The 22,247-nt window shown below is 33.2% G+C and overlaps 1 protein-coding gene and 1 long non-coding RNA gene across 2 annotated transcripts; one reads left to right on the top strand and one right to left on the bottom strand.

Annotated features, from left to right (window-relative positions):
* The first annotated feature begins 1,067 nt into the window (after positions 1 to 1,067).
* On the top strand, positions 1,068 to 20,963 carry LOC143049891 (uncharacterized). Its single transcript, XM_076223657.1, has 5 exons — positions 1,068 to 1,507; positions 2,164 to 2,316; positions 9,036 to 9,162; positions 14,883 to 15,086; positions 20,612 to 20,963. The coding sequence occupies exons 1-5, from the start codon at positions 1,122 to 1,124 to the stop codon at positions 20,792 to 20,794; spliced, it is 1,053 nt and encodes a 350-aa protein (XP_076079772.1). The 5' UTR covers positions 1,068 to 1,121; the 3' UTR covers positions 20,795 to 20,963.
* Positions 12,969 to 14,706, bottom strand: LOC143048984 (uncharacterized). The gene is made up of 2 exons (XR_012969975.1): positions 14,564 to 14,706; positions 12,969 to 13,205 (listed from the first exon to the last, which is right to left on the bottom strand). It is a non-coding gene; the product is annotated as an uncharacterized LOC143048984 (long non-coding RNA).
* Positions 20,964 to 22,247: the final 1,284 nt, after the last annotated feature.

The following is a 22,247-nucleotide window of genomic DNA, read 5'->3' on the forward strand; positions in this document are numbered from 1 at the left end:
CAGAATTGCTACCTTAAACTTTGGCAGTTTGGAATACAAAAAAAGATCAAATGCGCTCCGGAGTATTTATCATATACAGCTCCTCATGCAGCATCCGTTGTAATTTGGTTGAAACGATAGACCAACGTATTGCCAACATAAAAATGAGAAATACCTACATTGGACCAACATAGTGCCGACATAAGAAAAGATATTTCTACGTTGGTCCAACGTTGTGCCAACATGGATTTCGTTTTTCATACAATGGGCCAACGTTGGCTCTATGTATTGCATATAACCGTACAACGTTGGGCCAACATGAAGCCATCATGTTGGGCCAACGTAGGCCCACTTTGCACTTATACGTTGGGCCAACGTTAAAATACAACGATGGGCCAATGCAATGATGTACGTTGTGCCAATGTTGGGCCAACATACTCATGTTGTCTGGGTAGTAGACTCTTCCGTAAAAACATCAAGCAATTGCTTGCAACAGCAAAAAATATCACATATTTACATATTTACATCAAGGCAATTTTTAAACAACAATCATGATTTTCTAACTATTCAACTGGAACTTGATTTTAAATTGGGTGTGAACGTGCGAGGTGCGAACATGTAGGGTGCGAAAGTGTATTGGGCGCGAACGCACCTGATACCCTTAAATCTTCGTTCCAATTAAGGACCAATTGCCAACATCAGCAAGATCAGCAGACACAGTTGAGGGATTCAGAGCTGCCATAAATGCACGCTCTTCTAAAATCAAGACAGTAACATCCTGTACATAGTTTTAACTGCATATATAGAGAATGTTAAAATGTAAATAGCGGCAAGAGAAAACTGTCTGTGTTGTCCGACACTGCGCAAAGTTTTCGCGGGACCTTATAAATACATTCAGTTATTGTATCGTTTCCTTACCTGGAAGAAGAAGAAGTAACTAAATTACAAATTTTCTTGCATATATTTGACTAAGTGCCGATTTTACCAGGTGCCGATTTGACGTGGGGCCGAATCACAAGGTGCCGATTTGTGCTCCGTATTTATGGAGGTGTTCCTTGATTGGGAGAAACTCGTATACTGATTTCATGTTTCATTCCCCTTTACTTAATTTCCCCTTTTGAATTCGGATTGTCCACACACACATGTATACAAGAAAACGGCGTTACAATGAATCTGACGAAGACTCTGACTGTGAACTCAATTCGAGTGGATCAAGCAGTAAATCCCAGGAGATGACAACAATCCCTCGTGACACAAATAAATGGAAACCGTATATACTGGACAGGCTTCACCTAAGTTGGGATGGTGCGCCAAAAAATCATAAAGAGTTGCTGAACATTTGTGCAGATGTTCCTCCTCTTAATGTAGCATCAAAACAAGCAGCTGATTATATATCTGAAAAAATAAACATTGACTTCCCTTTTGAACATTTAAAAGTAATGTCACATGCAGATCTTGATTCAATTGGACAGGAACTAGGTGATATTAAAAGTCATCTTCAAGAACTTGCAACAGCAGGGACTTATTCGTAAGTGTATTTCTAAGTGGCTAAGTATACAATAAACAATGACATGTGCACTGCAATGTATTGAAAATCAGAATGACAGTGTCCATGGTGTCATTGGTTTGTTTTCTTATTTTGTCTTGATGCTTGAAATAAATGTGAAATGAGTTTAAATTGTATACATATAAAAAAGAAGATGTGGTATGAATGCCAATGAGACAACTCTCCACAAGAGACCAAATGACACAGAAATTAACAACTATATGTTACTGTATGGCCTGAGAGTACTAACTAGTTACTGACAGCTAGTTCAAAGCCAGTAACAACTACTAAAAAAACTAATTCATGCCTCTAAGACTACATTATCAATTAGTAAACATCCAACATCCAATGGATTTAGTTTAAAGACTAAATAAACAGTCAAAAGCATGATCTTGTGCAATGCCAAGGTACAGGTATCAAAAGACTGCATGTAGATCAATGAATTAGTGTATATATGTGTTTATATATATTATGCATGTTGCAAAACATGAGCCAAATATCAAATACATTATCTGTGGCAGATTACATGACATTTTTAAGTTTTTCTTTATATTCCAAATATGTTACCATGGTTACTAACATGAATCGATGATTAAGAAATATTGAAATAAAATTTATTTTATTTATTTTATTTTCAGGCAGTTAAAAATGAATGTTCATATTCATGGACAAGGTTTTGTGGAAGCTGTAAAGAAACTAATCTATTTTGTAAGTGTGGAAGAAACTTCATATGAATCACTGTTTGTTCCAGTGTTGAGAGAATTTTGCAAAGCTTGCAGTTTCTTAGGATGGTATGTTTTATGTTAAGTTCGATATATAATATATATATATATATATACTCGTTTATATTTTTTCGTTTGGGCTTGTATCATATTTTCCCTCCGGTTTATATGATCCGTTCATCCTATATTGACTCTTAAAATTCAAGAGTCTATCTAAAAATGAGGGTACATTTTATAGGGCCTTCCATATACCGTTTCGATCCCTAACATCACTGAAGAGACATTTATTGTCGAAATCCGGATCTGGTGTACAAAAAAAATATTGACACCTTATGTTTGTGGCATAACATCGTGACCACAAGGTAATTGTTTTCTGTTTAGTATTAAATTTATATTAAGATCCATTGTGTTACATTTTGTACATCTTGTGATCTATTTTATTTGGCAATCGCCAATAGCAGTCAGTAGGGTTAAAGAACATCAGTTGTTCGACCTGTTAGTCAAATGCGTTTTGTTTAAATATACGTTGTTTTTTATTTGGTCGGGTTGTTGTCTCTTTGACACATTCCCCATTTCCATTCTCAATTTTATTTTCCACTTTTTTGGTCTTTTGGAAAATGTTGTTTGTGCTGTATTTAGACCCTTCTAACCCAACGAAATTTGTTTCACATGCACACGTATACAAATTACGTTTATCCAACTCAATCATAGGTTTGAACGTAGTTTTCAATACATACAATGTATATACATAAATACTAAAATAGCATTATTCAAAACATTCTTTAAAAAAATTGGTGTACTCTAAGGATTTGACATTTGCTATTAATTACATGTATCATAATCATTTAAATTAAATTCCGCGAGGTGAACCAACGCCTGTGAAATCGTTTTGGTAGAGTCCCTGAAGTGGATACCTTGGTATGCCGGGTTGTCAAATCATGCAAATGAATGCAATCCTTAAATAATAATTAAAATTGACAACAACACTTCAAAAGATCTGCAATTTTATTATCTATGTCTACATGTTTCGCCTGCAAGGCAGGCTTCATCAGGACAATTTTTATACAGAAATTGAGCCCCTGAAGTACTCAAAGTGGTGCATTGAATTTGACGTCGTCATGGTGAGAGAAACAATGAAAAGTGAAAGTAGCAATACAGAGTTATAAATAGATAAGATAAATATAGAAAATTAAAGTTTGTATACAATGTAACTTGAGTTCGTTTTACTATTATATGATACATGAAATTGTTCTAAAGGCTTGGCATCTAATAGGACGAACTTCCCATGGTTCCTACCACTTCGCAAGGCTTCTCTTCCAACCTGGCCATAGTTGGAGGTTACTACTTCCCGGCGCGTCGGCAACAATAGGAAGATTATGATCGCCGCTGTGGATAATAAAATTGTCAAAAACTGTTCCTTTGTTAATTATTTGGTGACTATATAATTTTTGGATCGTCTGCAGTAGTTGGTCTGTATAATGGCATATAGTTGTGAATTCCTAGTTCATTTAAGATCGGCGCCCGTGGTACGTTTCTTCTGCAATCATTTATATCTGCTATCATTTATAGATGTATAGGTGGTATCGGACATCTTGGTCATCTTGATTCAGTTGTTATTTCGTTGTAAGTATGGAATATTCCTTGGTCCATGTATATGCTGGTGGCCTGTAGATCGGCGCTGTTAGCTTGGCGGTTCCTTTCGGATGCAGGGGTTCACGATTAAATAATAAATTAAATTCCGCGAGGTGAACCAACGCCTGTGAAATCGTTTTGGTAGAGTCCCTGAAGTGGATACCTTGGTATGCCGGGTTGTCAAATCATGCAAATGAATGCAATCCTTAAATAATAATTAAAATTGACAACAACACTTCAAAAGATCTGCAATTTTATTATCTATGTCTACATGTTTCGCCTGCAAGGCAGGCTTCATCAGGACAATTTTTATACAGAAATTGAGCCCCTGAAGTACTCAAAGTGGTGCATTGAATTTGACGTCGTCATGGTGAGAGAAACAATGAAAAGTGAAAGTAGCAATACAGAGTTATAAATAGATAAGATAAATATAGAAAATTAAAGTTTGTATACAATGTAACTTGAGTTCGTTTTACTATTATATGATACATGAAATTGTTCTAAAGGCTTGGCATCTAATAGGACGAACTTCCCATGGTTCCTACCACTTCGCAAGGCTTCTCTTCCAACCTGGCCATAGTTGGAGGTTACTACTTCCCGGCGCGTCGGCAACAATAGGAAGATTATGATCGCCGCTGTGGATAATAAAATTGTCAAAAACTGTTCCTTTGTTAATTATTTGGTGACTATATAATTTTTGGATCGTCTGCAGTAGTTGGTCTGTATAATGGCATATAGTTGTGAATTCCTAGTTCATTTAAGATCGGCGCCCGTGGTACGTTTCTTCTGCAATCATTTATATCTGCTATCATTTATAGATGTATAGGTGGTATCGGACATCTTGGTCATCTTGATTCAGTTGTTATTTCGTTGTAAGTATGGAATATTCCTTGGTCCATGTATATGCTGGTGGCCTGTAGATCGGCGCTGTTAGCTTTTTTTTTTTGTCAACTTAAACTGTATAGCATACATTGTACATTATATATAAACATAGTAACAAACGTCACCATGGTCACCATAATGACTTTTTGGGTAACAGATTTTCACATGACATTAATTAGCATGTTCAGTTATTTATCTCCATTTGATATTTTCAGTAATGTTTAAAAAAAAACCCAGCTTAATGGTAAAGTTTGTGTTATTAATTATGTTTGCTGATTTTGTTTTTGTCAGATTCAACAGGTTTTCCAGCTGTCATTCAGTACATTAAAAAAATTGATGGGGAAAGAATAATATAACTTTGGTTAAGGCAGGGGTGTCAAGTCTCATGCATGTTCATGCTTTTTAGTGGCATTTTCCTTATATGAGACAATATCTGAAAAAGTCTAATTTCCATGTCCCGCACTTCACCAGCAATTATTTTTTTATTCAACCATCTTTTTTGAAAATTTTAAGTTTCAGTATAAACTAAGTTATATAATGCACCATGGCCTGCCAATTAAACACTCATTCTTACATTTCTTCCAATAAAATATTGTAATTTAAATGTTCAACCCCCCCTAAAATCATGTTGTCCCCTGTGTTTTTTTGAAAACTAAATCATTCAAATAATATCCAAATTAATTAAACAGGCGTCCGATTCTCACATATATGATATATTATACAATAAACTTACCCCTAATTTGTCTTTTTATATTATAACTATATAGCATGTAATAAAATTTTGCAAATTTTAAGAGAAAAAAAATTTGTCCCCAGGGGTGATTTCCCTCCTGTTACTACTGGTTTTTTTTTTACCTGTGGAAACGTTTACAAGACCAAGAGTTATTTTCCCATTATGTATTGTGAAGAGCATCATTTCCTGAATGCATTAGTACAAAGAAATAGTTGGAAAGGCTGCCAGGTTTGAAAATTCAAGCCCATCCAAGGTAATAATTTATAGAAAATTACTTATTGGTGTTCTATCCTGTTACCATGGTTACAGCCTTTTCTTACACTTTCTGAAAATATTTTTAAGTGTGCACCACAGCATTAAGTGTGTTTTTATATCATCTTTTTAAAAGTTATATGTCACAGGAAATACACTTACATTTAATGTGATAAAAAGGACAAAAACTATCGCGTAATTCCTTTCTGTTACGTTCTGTCATGTTACCTGATAAAAAGTAACAGCATAACCATCATCAGTTACAGGAAGGATGTTCAAGACAATTTCACTGAAGAATCGAAAAGTTAATCTACTATATGCCAACCATTTCATTTAATATAAGTTATCACCACCATATTAAATAAATTTCAAAATAATATAAAGTATATTGAATAAAAAAATAGGTTTTTTGCTTTTGATAACAGCAGAGAACATTGTGCAATTCTAGTTTAGTAGATAGTAACAGAAAGGAATTTATTTTAGAATTTTTCATTACCTAGGCAGATTTTTCATCTTGCAAATACAGTTTCAAAGGATAAATGACATTGTTTAATTTGCTGTTATCTTCCAATTGTGACCAATTTAAACATGTTAAAATGATGTATTTTTCTTAAACTTTAAAATAAAGCAGAAAAATCCTATCTGTTACCAACTCTGTCCTGTTACCGTTGTGCTGTTACTCAAGATTCTTTCATGTTACCGACATATCTGACTATATTTAAGTATATTTCTAAACCTTTTGTATTGCAAATGCTAAAATCAATAATTGGCATTTGATAAACTATTGCAGGATATACTAGTAAACCACAAATATTGTCTTAAACTTATTCCTTATTCCCATTAGAAACTTTTTAAAATTGATTCACTTTGGTAACAGGAAAGAACTGGATTTGTTTTTGTACCATTTTCAAAATAGCCATTGTTTCCTTATTAAACAATTGTTTGAATTACAGACAACAGTTCCTAGATCCCCAATGTGTGTTCTTCGATTTGTGCTATTAAAATACTGGGTTTTTTCTTATTTCCAAAAATTAGACTTTTTTCAGATATTGTCTCTTATCTATTTTTTTTCCTTTTCATCTTTTCAATTTTGGCCAAATCTCACACATTTGCTTCATGAAAACTTGGCAGAACTGTTCAGCATTGAGATGGAATCATGAAATATCTGGTATGGGATGATGAAAGCAAATAAATACAATTTAACTTCAAAATCTTTTAAAATATCTTGTACATGGTAATAAAAATCAGAAAAAAAGATAATTGAACAGTCGTTTTTCTGTCAAAATTATTCAACTGATACTTAATGGTACTGGACACTAAGATTAACAGAAATTACAGTACTTTTAAAAAACCTCAAATGGTGGCACACAAGCTAAGTAATGGGAATCAACTAAGAATTTAAAGAAGTAATCTGCCTTTTGTAGTTTTGTGAAAACAGCAATACACTGATTTTTCTAGGATACTGATCATAATGTTGAACAATATTGACAGACAGTTTTACCTTGTTCAAAATTTGTCCTTAAAATTCAATGAATTAGATTTATCTATTGACCTCACACCAGTCAGGGGTGCTACTTAAACAGGTGATTTCATTATTACCTATTTCAGTGATTTTTTATATTCAGTTATCACCTATTTAAGTGATTTTGGTGTTTTCTTTGATCTTCAAATGCTAATTTCATTGATTTTCATATTTTCACAAACTTTTCTATAATTTTCCTACATAAATCAATTATCCCTTTATCTATGGATATCAATTTCACCAGTGTGCCTGGGCAGTAAGTTAGTGCGCTAAAGCTTTTAAAAGTACCCTTGGGAATTGTTCTGTAATCAAATATTCATTAACTACTCTTACTATCAGACAAAGGTCATCAATATTAGGTGACCTGATTGGTTTTCTTTAGAATTAGAATGATTTATTTTAAGGTTATGTCCTGATTTACAAATTATTCCAGTTTTTGCATATTCAAATAAACTGTAGACAGGGGCGTAGCTAGGTTTCAGTTCAACTGTAGTCACAAATCGGCAGGGGGTCTTGGGGCCGCTCAAGGCCCCTAGCAGGTCCAGGAGGTCGAAGACCCCCAACGGAAAACGGTTTTCAGCATTTTAGTTGCATAGTTTTGTGTACAAAAATATCATATTTACTGGTTTTTATCATGATAATATTCATGAAGAAAAGTTCGAAGAATTATGAATAATATTACATTAACACCTGAATTAACGTAGTACAAACAAAAATCTGAAGAAAAAAAATAAATATTTACAATATGCCCAGTATGATCAGACTAGTTTTAGATTAAGGCCCACAAAGGGTCAAAGGAAAAGATTTTCAACTTTTTTGAACAAATCTTTTAACTCAAATTTGGGCAAAAATTGGTTAAACAAATTTAATATTTCTGAACTTTTATGAATAACTTTCAGATCCAGTTTCATACACAAAGACAATGATACATTTTCTCAAAGTCAAGTTGACGGTTTTTCTGCCGATAAAATAAGTTATACTCGCATCAACATCAAAATTGAGGTGTCGGTGGATGTGAAGAAGAGATAGATTTGAAAGTCGCTCGTCTCCCATTGTCGATCTCAGGTAGGATTTGACGCGTCTCATCGCGCTGAAGGATCTTTCAGTAGTTGGCGATGAAACAGGCATTGTCAATAAAATCCAAACTCCTATACACTGAAGGGTACAGATCGATGTTTGTTACGTTAACAGGTTAAGGACACCAAGAAGTCTATCTGGTCTGTTGTCTTCAATACGCCAACGGGCTTTCCCTTGTGCTATCTCATCTTCAAATTCTGTTTTTTCACCTAAATCCGAACGGTAAGAGTTGTAAATTGTGTCTGCTATTTCTGGAGTGAAGTTCCCTAATTTGGCAACAATACGCATTAGAATAAAAATGTTTATCTTTTTTAAAAAAAAATTTCCAAAAGGGGTATAATCGGCAAATTTATGTATAGGCACGTGCCTAGTCGAGCCTTAGGTAGCTACGCCCCTGGTAGAAACTGTCAGGCTTATCAAGCAACTGACAATTTCTGCATGTACATAGTTGTTTTTTCAATGGAATTCTGGTCTTTTTACCAGTAAAAAAATAAGGCTTGTGGGAAAAATATCCAAAAAATGTTATAAACACTTATATTGAAGTGATTAAATTTTAACTTCTCAAATTACTTGTTTCAGTGATTTTGAAAAGTCTGTGCGAAAATTTTAAATATTTCACAGCCAAAATCACTCAAAGAAGTGATTGTTTAAGTACCACCCCTGACTGCACACATTTTGTATAAATTTCAGTGATGGTATTAAAAAAGAACTAATAATAGAGGGATGTCCTGTTGCTGCATTTCCCGATTTAGAATTCCAAGCAATAAAAATACCATTTGGTTCTTTACAGGGCTATGCTACTGTTTCTACTGCAGAGGTAGGTTTCATATCTCATATTTTGAACATTGGTGTTCCTGTAAATACTTGAATTTCAGACTTTTATTATTGGGGTCACATTTAATTTTCTTTGCTTGATCACCATTCTATCTGTATATATGTCCATAATCTATCCCAGGGAGAGAGTGAGAAGTACTATGTAGTATTTGGTAGGGATGAGTCGCTTTAATTGGTCACTATTTTCAACTACATGATATATGGTAATAGAAAAAGCAAGGAAAATCAATACATGCACAGCAAAAAAAACAACATGAAAAGCAAAGAAACAGTGCTTTTATTTCTGTTCATCATCTCAGAGTCAATGTTAGGCCTTCAATACCGAGCAAAAAACTCTTGCCTCACTGCAAGTTTACAATTTCCCTAGCACCGCTTAAGCTGAATTATTTGCAAAAATAATTTGGATAAGGTCTTTTGAAAAATTTTAAGAAGAAATATATGAAAAGGTTGCTGATTACACCATAACTACATGAACTATGGTAGAAACAATTACAATAACTTTTGTAAATGCATCAGATTTTGCAAAATCTGTTTTCTTCACAATGAAATAGTTATCATTTATCATGATAGCTATATCATGTATATGTACACTGATACAGATGTATTCTTTATATTAGTTGGCTATAAAAATGAATAAAATCAAATGGCATGCTTTATGACAAAACAATAAATTGGAACAAATATGACAGATAGCAACCAACACTTTAAGGGAGTTCGCTTCTCTGTTCTAAAGTAATTAACTTTTCAAAACACTAGTTTATATAGATAGGGGGTTATTAAGGGAATCCAAAGAGCAAAAAAAATAAATAGGTCGCCGTGCTTGTTTTCGAGATATATGCCATTGAAATTTTGGAGGGAAAATATTCTCTCTTGACTTTTCATAGCTTTATCATTGACAAGTTGAAGATCTCAAAAACTGTTAAAAAGTAATTAAAACTTTATTAGACTTTTAAAGATTGCTTATCATTATACATGTAAAATATTTCTAAAAAGAAAAATGGGGGTCACCGGGCAAATTTTTTCCAGGCATTTAAATGGATAAAACCAGAGGATTCCGAAAATCTGTCAAAAAATCCAAAACATGACAAGCCAGCTTCCTTAATAACATTTGGTATACATCACCTGATCAAGATTGATAACACAGGGCAACTGTAGATTTTTTTTAGTGATGATTAATTGATTATAGTTAGAAAATATTTGACTGGCATTTCAGTCCGATATGCGGTTTAAATAGAACAAAAGAATTTGACCTCTTGTGTTTAGAAGGTAGAAAAGTGAAATGAACTTTGTATACGGTTGTCAAGATGTCACAAAAGTTACTTTCCGTAAAGTCATTATAAATATTTGCATTCACGTTGTTTAATTTTCATATTGTACAATTGTTAACAATGCAACTTGCAATCAATTGTTTTTTAAAACGACCATAAGTCAAGCTGTTACGTCATTTAGGGGGTCTCCTTAAAAACTGTTACTTTTTTTTGCCCGACATAGAAAAAATCTGGAGAAAATTACAAAAATTGAGAAATGAATTGTCAATCGTTTAAGACCATTCCCAAAGTGGCACACCTAAAATTGACATTTGGACGCAATTTCAAAGTTGGATGTTATATGACGGGGTTTTGTTAATTAATTTACACATCGAACACACCCGTCCTATATATGTAACATCACATGACTTTTAAGTGATTAAAACTACATTTTTAAAAATAATATTTGCATGTTTGACATGTTTTTTTCTTAAACAATTACATTTACACCGACAGTCATAATTTCTGTATTATTTAAAAAAGTTTTGTTACACATTTTGTTACATCTTAGTTATACAGTAACCCGGATTGGTTGATCATTGTGAAGTTGCATATATTTATATGGTTGTATTCCTTTTGTTTGTGTTAACCAATTGTCGTTCGGAATCACAGTATGTTTTATACATCATGTATTGATCTTGCAATTTCTTGTAATTCAGTTTGCGTCTAATTTCTTTGGTGTCATATTTTGGCTATGTTTGTGTTCGATCATACAGTATAATAAGTCGGTAGTTGCCCGCGAATGGATTTTTTTTTAATTTCTTGTGACTCTTTGCGTCTTATTTGTTGATTGCAGTTGGTTTTTGTTTTGTGTCATGTGGAGATATGGTGTGATTTTGTTTTTGTTTTGATGTGTTTGCATCTTAGATTGGGATTGCACTGAGTTATTTCATGATTTCTTTTGTGCTATATTTTCGATACATTTTTATTGTCCCACCTACGATAGTAGAGAGGCATTATGTTTTCTGGTCTGTGCGTCAGTTCGTTCGTTCGTCTGTTCGTCCGTTCGTCCCGCTTCAGGTTAAAGTTTTTGGTCAAGGTAGTTTTTGATGTTGAAGTCCAATCAACTTGAAACTTAGTACACATGTTCCCAATGATATGATCTTTCTAATTTTAACGCCAAATTAAAGTATTGACCCCAATTTAACGGTCCACTGAACATGTAAAATGATAGTGCGAGTGGTCATCCTTGTACTATTGACACATTCTTGTTAGTCTATCTTATAGCATCTTACAATTGGCTCACTTTATTTTTCTCATACATGCTCACTATTACAAGTCAAGTACTATAGTAGTACATCGGTGTCTTCATATTTCATGTACTACACATGTGTATATATATATATTACTCGAATGTGAAACATGCAACAATACTCTACCAAAGCAAGCCAGGGAACAATCCATCAACAAGGAAGTAAGTTAATCATTTAACTTTAAAGGGGGTATGGTTTTCTTGTCTGAGGGCGACCATTTATTGTCCGCCTCCACCAATCAAATATTTTTTCTTTCAAAACTTAACACTATAAGGTTTTAGAAGATCAGAATTCATTATATTTTTTCTGGTTTTAAAGTTTGCCTGACAACAATATTTTTTCGAACAAATTTTGGATCAGACGATATTTTTTTTTAATGAATCTTACCCCTCACTCTTTTTCACAATTTGAAGTTAAATTTTCGTTCCCGTATGTAAATAACCAGCACAAAGACTTTCATTTTTTTTATATACATTTGAAGACTTCCATCGCACTGTTCAATCCAATATTCAGTGGCGGATCTAGAATTTTACATATTCTTGAAAACGTGGTTCTTATACATACTTACCTCCATGTTATTGTTTCAAGTCTTCTGTCTTTGCAACAAACATTTACAATCAACCAAGTCGTTGCTAAGACGGTGCTTAAAAGAGCAGCGGCTTGGGTTAAAGTTGTACTTACTAGACAGTTTTTGATAATCTGTTACAGTTTTGTACAAGAGTTAGTCCTTTGTTGTTTTAATAATAAAAACAGAACTATTATGATGTTATTGGAAATATCGAGTATGCTTGATATTGACAAATCAAAAATTCAAGTCACATGGTAATGTTTCGGATGCTTAAACCTTTGACATATTTTGTAAGTTGAAAAATGAATATAATAAATTTAAAGACCTTTTTTGGGTGTTAACATTTACGGTTGACTAGCATATTTTATGTAGAATGTACAACCTGTTTTATTGAGAAAAAAAATGATGATTCTAAAAGATAACGAAAATTAAGCATATGCTCTTTATATTGTTCTTGAACAGGGCTCCAATTTAAAAAAAAAGAAGGGTTCAGATGATCAAGTTCTTTGAAGAAGGAGAAAGGGGAAACCAATGGCACTGCTATATCGTCTCAGAAATTATATAAATTATTACCATCAGTATTACAAGGCTATGAAGGATGCATTCACATCTCTTCTGTTATGGATATGTTTAACAAATTATGTATATAAAAAAAAAACAGTTCCTTTTGTGGCATAACTTTATTCATATAGATTATTTCTCCTACATATCTTTATATATTGCTTTCTTTAGTTCAAATTGGAATCTCAGATAAGCTTCTGGTACTTTAAAACCTCTCATCTCTGTTCTATGCCTCTGGTCGACATGTGTACTTCAGAATAATTCCTGACTGTCAGATGTATAGCAGACCTTTCACATAACTTCTTGATAAAACTGCTGTCTATCTCCCTTTTCGACACTGCAAACATAAACATCGAACAGGCAATTAAAGAGGGGGTTGCAACCACATGTTCCCCGTACAAACGGATCGGAACTAAGAACTCTTTCCCGGAACTGCCACTCGATTTATACATCAGATGCATCACAAAATATAAACATGTTATTTAATATACTAGAATATAAAATAAAGAAAAATATAAATCGAAAATGTTGAATTATAATTTATGTCTACGAAACGGCCAAAGTTCCTACTTAATATGGCCCTGTTTTCAAATCCTATCAAATGTTTTCATTGGTCTTCACATGTTAGAATAATGTAGGTTATTGCATATTCTTCAGAGCTGTATCTTGAACTAATGAATTGAAAAAGAGGGGATGGATATACGTACTAAACATTTGTCTGTATTTTCAACATATCTAACAAACATGTGAGAAAAAATAGATTTAGAATACGAAATATCTCTCTCATTCTGTAAACAGATATTGAAGGATTGTTAAGGTATTTTGGTGTTTTTACCCCCCCCCCCCTTTTTGGGGGGGTAATATACACCACAAAAAAACATTTAGTTAGGATAAAGAACTAATAAACGATAGTCCTATAATGTAAGGCTTCAGAGTTTCATTTCATTTACATTCCAACATGTTTATCGGATTTTTTTACTATCAATGTTGAACCGTTATTTTTTATCAGATTTTTTTTAACTACCAATGAACCGTTCAACATTGATAGTAAACAAAAATTCGATAAAAAATGTTGAATGTAAATTATATGAACCTCCGGTCTTATATTAAAGGACAATATATAAGACTTCTGAGATTCATATCATTTACATTCAACGGTTTTATCGGATTTTTTTTTATTACTATGAACCGTTCAACATCAATAGTAAAAAAAAATCCGATATCAAAACGTTGAATATAAGTGATATGAACCTCCGAAGTCTTATATAGTAGCACTACGGTAAAAAGAATAATTGAAATTTAGTTAATTGAGTGTGGAAGGCTATTTTAATCCACTTATGAGTGTGTATTATATAATGTTACAATGTAACAAACCTATCGAACACACCGTGAAAAATAACATTATCTCCCCTGGAAATGCTTAACAACAAGATACAAAAAGCTGCTACCTTTTTTTGCCCTATATCACATAATTATGAAAACACATTACATAGATTGGGAATACTGTGCTTGTGTACACGTTTGAATGTGTAGGTGGCACACTCAGAACGATCGTCTCTAGATTTTTTTTTTAAATTCGTCCCGGCCTTTCCGTGTTCACGTAGCAACACGTATTTTTCCTTTCCAGCTATTCCTGATTATGAATAAATCCAAAACATGCATTTACCCCAAAGCAACAACTATTAAACAACTCACCTATACCAATGGTGATCGTCTAATTCCTAGCTGATTCCTTTAATCGTACCTTTCTTGACGACACCCATCGTTGTAGCGTCTACCATTGGAGGTAGCGAAATTACATGATTTTACAGGAGAGCGAAATAAACAAGGGGAGTAATTTTTTCGAACCGCATTCCGGACTGATTTTCTGTGACAAATGCTATCATTTGTAAAAAAAAAATATTGAAATTAACACAAGCTCTTTGATTTTTTGACAGAGAAAGTGAAAAATATAAAGAATGAAATCTAAATTTAATATGATCATGATGATATATACTACATGTATTTTGGATAGTTGGAAGAATGTGATGATTCAAGGGATGATGTACACACAAGACCAAACACAAGACTTAGCCCAGAACAAGTAGAGTCTGTTGGTTCGAAGTTTCTTCCTTGGGATATAAAAGGAGCAGCTAAGCATGCAGGTCAGCTGTTGCTGGAAGTTAAAAGATCGGCTTTCAAGCCATGCAGTTTTGGAATGATATTAATTGGATCAAAGGTATGAACGCTTGAATTGATCTTGTACACTTATATATGTACTTACTTGAAATTAATGGGTCATTTAACACATCAAGGAGTTGATTCTTAAAAAATCAGCTAAATGTTGTTATCACATACTATTAGTGTTCTTAATGATCAAAATAAATGTTTTTCAAACTGCTATGTATTTAAGGTGATACCAGACACCTTTACTAAACTAAATTTGACTCATTTAATTTCAATAAAATTTGGACAAAATATTTACAATGACCCTTTGACAAAATTATAAAAAATACAACCAGATGCTCCGCAGGGCACAGCTTTATACGAACGCAGAGGTTGAACCCGGAACGGTTGGGGCAAGTATGGACACAACATTCAAGCTGGATTCAGCTCTAAATTTGGATTGTGATTAAATAGTTGACACAGCATAGGTTTCTGACACAGAATGAATGTGGTCTAATAAACTTAAAATTTGTTTTTTGCCTTTGAGCAATTCACTATGCTGTTGAATATTAATCCTCTCAAAAAAATGTTTGAGAAATTTTCTTTTTATTTATGAAATCTGGAATGAGAAAAATTGAACCCCCCCCCAATTTTTTTTCTCACATCCCCCTTTCCCTTATTCCAAAACTGATCTCAATTCAAATTTCTAATGGAGTTTGCAACAATAACTACTCATTTAAATACATCATAAAATATTAAATGTAAAAAAAGTGCTTGTCAGAGCTCCAGATAAGAATTCACAAATTGGGTTTTCAACCCACCATTTTCAAATATAATTGGGTGAAAAAGTTTTTTAATTGCATGATCAATTCCAATTCACCCCTCATGTTAATATCAAATTGGGTTTTTCACCACCAAGCTCCTTAATGTATTGGGTTTTTCATCAACACAATATTGAATATTTAGGCAATAGCAACCCCAGATTTTTTCCATCTTAAATATATATGTTTCTTTCTTTGTTAGGGTTATTTGATAGCTATAGCTGTTTTATTTGGTTTATTCACTGAGGAGCAATTGTAGGTTTAATTTGTGTTCTGTTTCAAACCTTCTGCCAATTTTGTATTTTCTCATATAAACTGTAAAAAAACGGATATGTGTATTCTCAGGAACTCGTCTTATACCTTTATATAATAAATTCTGCATGTGTGTGTATTCATTAATTAACAGTAAAATGAAAAAAAATAGTATATAAACTCTAATTATACTTGAACGGTTTTGTTTTATTACAATTTTCATAAATCTGGGTTTAGTTGTCTTTTATTAGAATTTTTGGTTTCTGATGCTTTATCATGTCATAATTGATTTGGCCTTTCACTTTTTCCATCTGATTTCGTTTTTGAGGAAACCCTGATTTTATTAGCAATGTTCTCGTTAAGGTACGCACACACACCCGTGTGTTCGATGGACACTTCCTAAAAACACTGGCTGAGTCTTGTTATCTTCAAAACTTTCCCTCAGCTTTTCAAAAGAAGCAGAAAACATGCTTCTATTCAATATTTTTACCGGACATTCACTTTCGTTTTAATTCAATGTATGTTATGATAAATCCCGAGCAATGCGAAAAAAATATGACTACATGACACACGCTAATTGGATAAACGCCGAGAAGATCGAAATGTTTTCAAAAACACGTGTACCCTTTGAGCAACGGAAAACTCTAACAGGGACCCATTTCAGCTACTTGATGCAGGGATCTATTTTTAGAACGAAAGGAAATTTCCAATTATAAATATTATAAAAATAGTTTATGCGACGACTGTAAAGAGATATGGGTAAATAACGCAAATAGTAGCCAATAAAAGGGTTGAGAACTCATGGTTTTGGCATATTATTGGGTTTTCCTTTGAATTAATTGGGTTATTGAACCCTGCAATGGGCAATTGCATTGGGTTTTTGTCGAGCCTGCAACTTTTGTTGCAGAAAGCTCGACATAGGGATAGTGATCCGGCGGCGGCGGTGTTAGCTCACTTCTTAAAACCTCTATATTTGAGAAGGTGGAAGACCTGGATGCTTCATACTTTGTATATAGATGCTTCATGTCACGAAGTTTCCGTCAGTCACATGTCCAATGTCCTTGACCTCATTTTCATGGTTCAGTGACCACTTGAAAAAAAAGTTCAAATTTTTTGTAATGTTGAATTGTCTCTTATTATAAGTAATAGGATAATTATATTTAATATGTGCGTACCTTGCAAGGTCCTCATGTCTGTCAGACAGTTTTCACTTGACCTCGACCTCATTTCATGGATCAGTGAACAAGGTTAAGTTTTGGTGGTCAAGTCCATATCTCAGATGCTATAAGCAATAGGGCTAGTATATTCGGTGTATGGAAGGACTGTAAGGTGTACATGTCCAACTGGCAGGTGTCATCTGACCTTGACCTCATTTTCATGGTTCAGTGGTTATAGTTAAATTTTTGTGTTTTGGTCTATTTTTCTCATACTATATGCAATAGGTCTTCTATATTTGTTGTATGGAATGATTGTAAGGTGTACATGTCTAGCGGGCAGATGTCATGTGACCTTGACTTCATTTTCATGGTTCAGTGGTCAAAGTTAAGTTTTTCAGTTTCGGTCTTTTTATCTAATACTGTATGCCATAGGTCATCTTTATTTGGTGTATGGAAATATTTTATGATCTTTATGTCAGTCGCGCAGGTTTTATTTGACCGTGACCTCATTTTCACGGTTCATTGCACAGTGTTATATTTTTGTGTTTTGATCTATTTTTCTTAAACTATAAGTAATGGGTCAACTATATATGTTGTATAGAAGCATTGTTAGCTGTACATGTCTGCCTGGCTTGGTTCATCTGACCTTGACCTCATTTTCAAGGTTCTTTGGTCTTTGTTTAGTTATCTTGGTTAATGTTAAGTTTATATGACAGTTGTAATAAAGCTAAGCTTTATACTTAGGACTATCAACATAATATCAATGATTAGTATAGAAGGCGAGACATTTCAGTGTGTGCACTCTTGTTTATTATTTGTATTGCGTGATCACGCAAATACGCAGCTTATCTGGAGCTCTGGCTTGTTATCACTGAATGGTAAAGATGAATATAAAGTGAATATACATTGTATATTGTATAAAACAATGATTTAAGTTGATTCAACTACTATTCAAAGAAAGATAACTCCAATTGAAAATTTCTTGCTATTGTGCAATTAGATATTTCTTGCTATTGCGCAATACTGTGCAATTGAAAATACTTGCTATTGCACAATACTGTGCAATTGAAGATTTCTTGCTATTGTGCAATACTGTGCAATTGAAAATTTCTTGCTATTGCACAATACTGTGCAATTGAAGATTTCTTGCTATTGCTGAATACTGTGCAATTGAAAATTTCTTGCTATTGCACAATACTTAATAAAGTATAATAATTTTGGATCCTGATTTGGACCAACTTGAAAACTGGGCCCATAATCAAAAATTTAAGTACATGTTTAGATTCAGCATATCAAAGAAGCCCAAGAATTCAATTTTTGTTAAAATCAAATCTAGTTAATTTTGGACCCTTTGGACTTTAATGAAGACCAATTTGAAAACGGGACCAAAAATTAAGAATCTACATACACAGTTAGATTTGGCATATCAAAGAACCCCAATTATTCAATTTTTGATGAAATCAAACAAAGTTTAATTTTGGACCCCGATTTGGACCAACTTGAAAACTAGGCCAATAATCAAAAATCTAAGTACATTTTAAGATTCAGCATATCAAAGAACCCCAAGGATTCAATTTTTGTTAAAATAAAACTAAGTTTAATTTTGGACCCTTTGGACCTTAATGTAGACCAATTTGAAAACGGGACCAAAAATTAAGAATCTACATACACAGTTAGATTCGGCATATCAAAGAACCCCAATTATTCAATTTTTGATGAAATCAAACAAAGTTTAATTTTGGACCCTTTGGGCCCCTTATTCCTAAACTGTTGGGACCAAAACTTCCAAAATCAATCCCAACCTTCCTTTTGTGGTCATAAACCTTGTGTTTAAATTTCATAGATTTCTATTTACTTAAACTAAAGTTATAGTGCGAAAACCAAAAGTCTTCGGACTACGACAATGACGATGCCAAAGTGATACCAATATACGACCAAAAAATTTTCAATTTTTGCGGTCGTATAAAGACTTGAACCACACACTCTAGTATTGGAAAAATTTCAACGGATATATAACAGATTGAAAAACACTAATTTTGTTCATTGAGAAGCTTAATATTTCCTTAACAATATTAGAACCATGAGAACATAATTTAATGTTCAGCTGATTTTTACAGAGACTAATGAGAGTTATCTCCCTGTAGTGTTGTGTGTCACCTTAAATGAATTATTCCTGTGAAAAGTGGCAAACACAATAGCCATAAAATTAAAAAGACAAAAATCAGTACACAAAACACAACATAGAAACACTAAACACTATGGAACATCAATACATCCAAAAACAAAGGGTGATATCGGGGTGATCTTGGGTGTAAATTATACAATGCAGATTTAGGGATTGTTTTAAATTTTTATAAAACTAAGTAAATATTTAGCCACGGTTGACAATGTTTTCTCTGGGTAACAATCTGCTCTATCTCCCTCTTAGCTATGTGCTATTTATAAATTGGTGTATGGAATGATCGTAAGGTGTAAATGTCTGTCCTTTATCCAACCTTGACCTCATTTTCTCGGTTCTTTGGTCAATGTTAAGATTCTGTGTTTATAACAGGTTGTCTCTTTCAAATACTCAAAGCAGTAGGTATAATATATTTGGTGTATGGAATGATTGTAAGCCTTGTATGTCTGTGTGCAGTGTGTGGCAGGTATACTCTGACCTTAAACTCAATGTCATGGCTCATTGGTCAATGTTAAATTTTTGTGTTTTGGTTTGTTTTTCAATACCGTAATTATAAGCAATATGTATACTTGGTGTATTGAACAATCATTAACTGACAGGACTTATTTGACCTTGATTTCATTGCTTGGCATTGATAATTAACAATGTTATGATTATGTGATACTTGTAGTAGAACTTTGTCTTAGGGCTATTCCAGAAAAAAATGTATGGGGGGGTTGGAAGGCAGTTTCTGTCAGCATCCGCCACCCAGACAATTGTAATAGAGAATTATAGTGTGAAAAGTTGCTCTGATACCCATCACCCATGTATTATTAATATAATGTGCCTTCAAACCCCCCATACATTTTTTTCTGGAATAGCCCTTACATAAAAAAACATTGGTCAGTAAAGCAGGCGAAAACACTCTTGTTTTGTATATTTGTTTTCTCTGTCTTAAATTGATGAGTACTGTGGATTCATTTATTTTCGTAGGTACCAATTTTCGTGGTTTTAGGAAAACATATATGCTTGTGGATAATTAATTTCATAGTTTTGCTGAAATCTGCATACAAGCCTATAGAAAATGTGCTATTCTTTGAACATTTAATTTTGTGGTTTACCTGTTCCCACGAAATCCACGAAAATTGATATCCAACGAATAATAATGAATCCACAGTATCTAATAAGATGTTTTTATTCTGTTTTACAGATCATAATGACATGTCTTGAAGTCAGTCCATATTATTTAAATCATATAGGAGAGCGATTGAGAGAAGAGGACAAAGGAAAACTGTACTACACAGACATACTTGATATTTTTAAGGCTGACGATCGAAAGATTTTGGTCAACTCATTCCTCAGATTAGCACAAGCTCAGTCAGTAATGACTTAAATGAAGGTGACGATGAGTTGTATTGATATAAAGAAGGACATCTATTGTGTTGTCATTCTGAATAACTGAAATGGAGAATGTTGATCATAGAAATCTGTTTTTAGTTGAGAAGAAATATTATCCTTCCATGTGGTTATATGATATGAACACACATATAAGTTTTGACAAATGTTGAATTTATTTATTTGCCAAACACTCAAATAGCCTATATTGGAAACTGTTAAAACTAAATATATAACAACGAATTGGATACACTAAATATCATTGCAAAAAAAAATCCAACGGAAATTCAAAACAGAAAGTTCCTTAACGAATGGCAAATCAAAAGCTCATACACATCATGAAAACAATATATCTTAGGGAGGTACCATTTGATTTTTATGGGGGGGGGGGGGCTAGGATGAAATTTGAAAAAATAGGCAGGACAGGAGTTTTGAGTAAAAAAAAAAGGCAGGATGTGACACTTGCAAAAAAAAAAAAATCAGGACGACAATTTAGGTAAAAAAAAGTCAGGATAAACTAAAAAAAAATAGGCAGGACCGATAAGAGTGAAAAATAAAAAGGCAGGACAGAGATTACAGCTAAAAAAAAAGCAGGACAACATTTTTCATCCTAGCCCCCCCCCATAAAAATCAAATGGTAGCTCCCTTACTGGTACATGCATTTCCTTATGTAGAAAATGATGGATTAAACCTGGTTTTATAGCTCTCTAAACCTCACACTTGTATGACAGTTGCATTAAATCCATTATACAATGTATTGGTTCTCAATGTGTGAGCATTAATACAAATAAGAATAATGGGTAAAAATGTTAAAATTGGGGTACAGCAGTCAATACAGTGCTGTAATCCTAATCACTTTGAAAACAAATAACTATGTCAACGAAGAAAAACAAAATTGATTGTCAAAAAACTATAGACAAAGCACATACACAAACAAGAAATACAAGAATACAAATTTGACCATAGCACAATCTCATGCTTCTAAGCTTCATACAAAATGTACTTTGGTCAACACTTTTACACCCCAAATGAATTTACAAAAAAAAATTAAAAAAAAAAGAACACTATAACATGTAATTAAGATGATAAACAAAGTCTGTACCTAGAATCTATACTTCAAATAGACAAAACAATTAGCTTGACATAATTGGCCCATTTGGGTAGGATTGCTACAGATGATTTCAACAACAAAAGTAGGCGTGTTATACACCATTGTGAAATAAATAAAATTAGGTTTACGACATAACAAGTTTAAGTGGGGTTGACAGCCAAGAAATCGCCATATAGTCCAGTCAAACTAATTGCAACAGAAAACGTTTTAGTTCTAATCTATAGCATTAAGCTCCAAATATACACAGAAAAAAGTCCCATAAAATCTAACTTGAGGAAAACTCAAATTTTGCATTTTCAATTTCTAATGGAAATAAACATTGGAAAGGGAGATAACACAG

Source organism: Mytilus galloprovincialis, chromosome 10 (assembly GCF_965363235.1).
Source record: "Mytilus galloprovincialis chromosome 10, xbMytGall1.hap1.1, whole genome shotgun sequence".
NCBI classification, from domain to species: Eukaryota; Metazoa; Mollusca; class Bivalvia; order Mytilida; family Mytilidae; genus Mytilus; species Mytilus galloprovincialis.

Excerpts from the sequence above, each read along its gene's own strand:
- LOC143049891 (XM_076223657.1), top strand. The coding sequence starts at position 1,122 with ATGTATACAAGAAAACGGCGTTACAATGAATCTGACGAAGACTCTGAC. Across the intron at positions 1,508-2,163 it reads GCAACAGCAGGGACTTATTC|GCAGTTAAAAATGAATGTTC; the intron begins GTAAGTGTATTT and ends TTTTATTTTCAG. Across the intron at positions 9,163-14,882 it reads CTACTGTTTCTACTGCAGAG|TTGGAAGAATGTGATGATTC; the intron begins GTAGGTTTCATA and ends TATTTTGGATAG.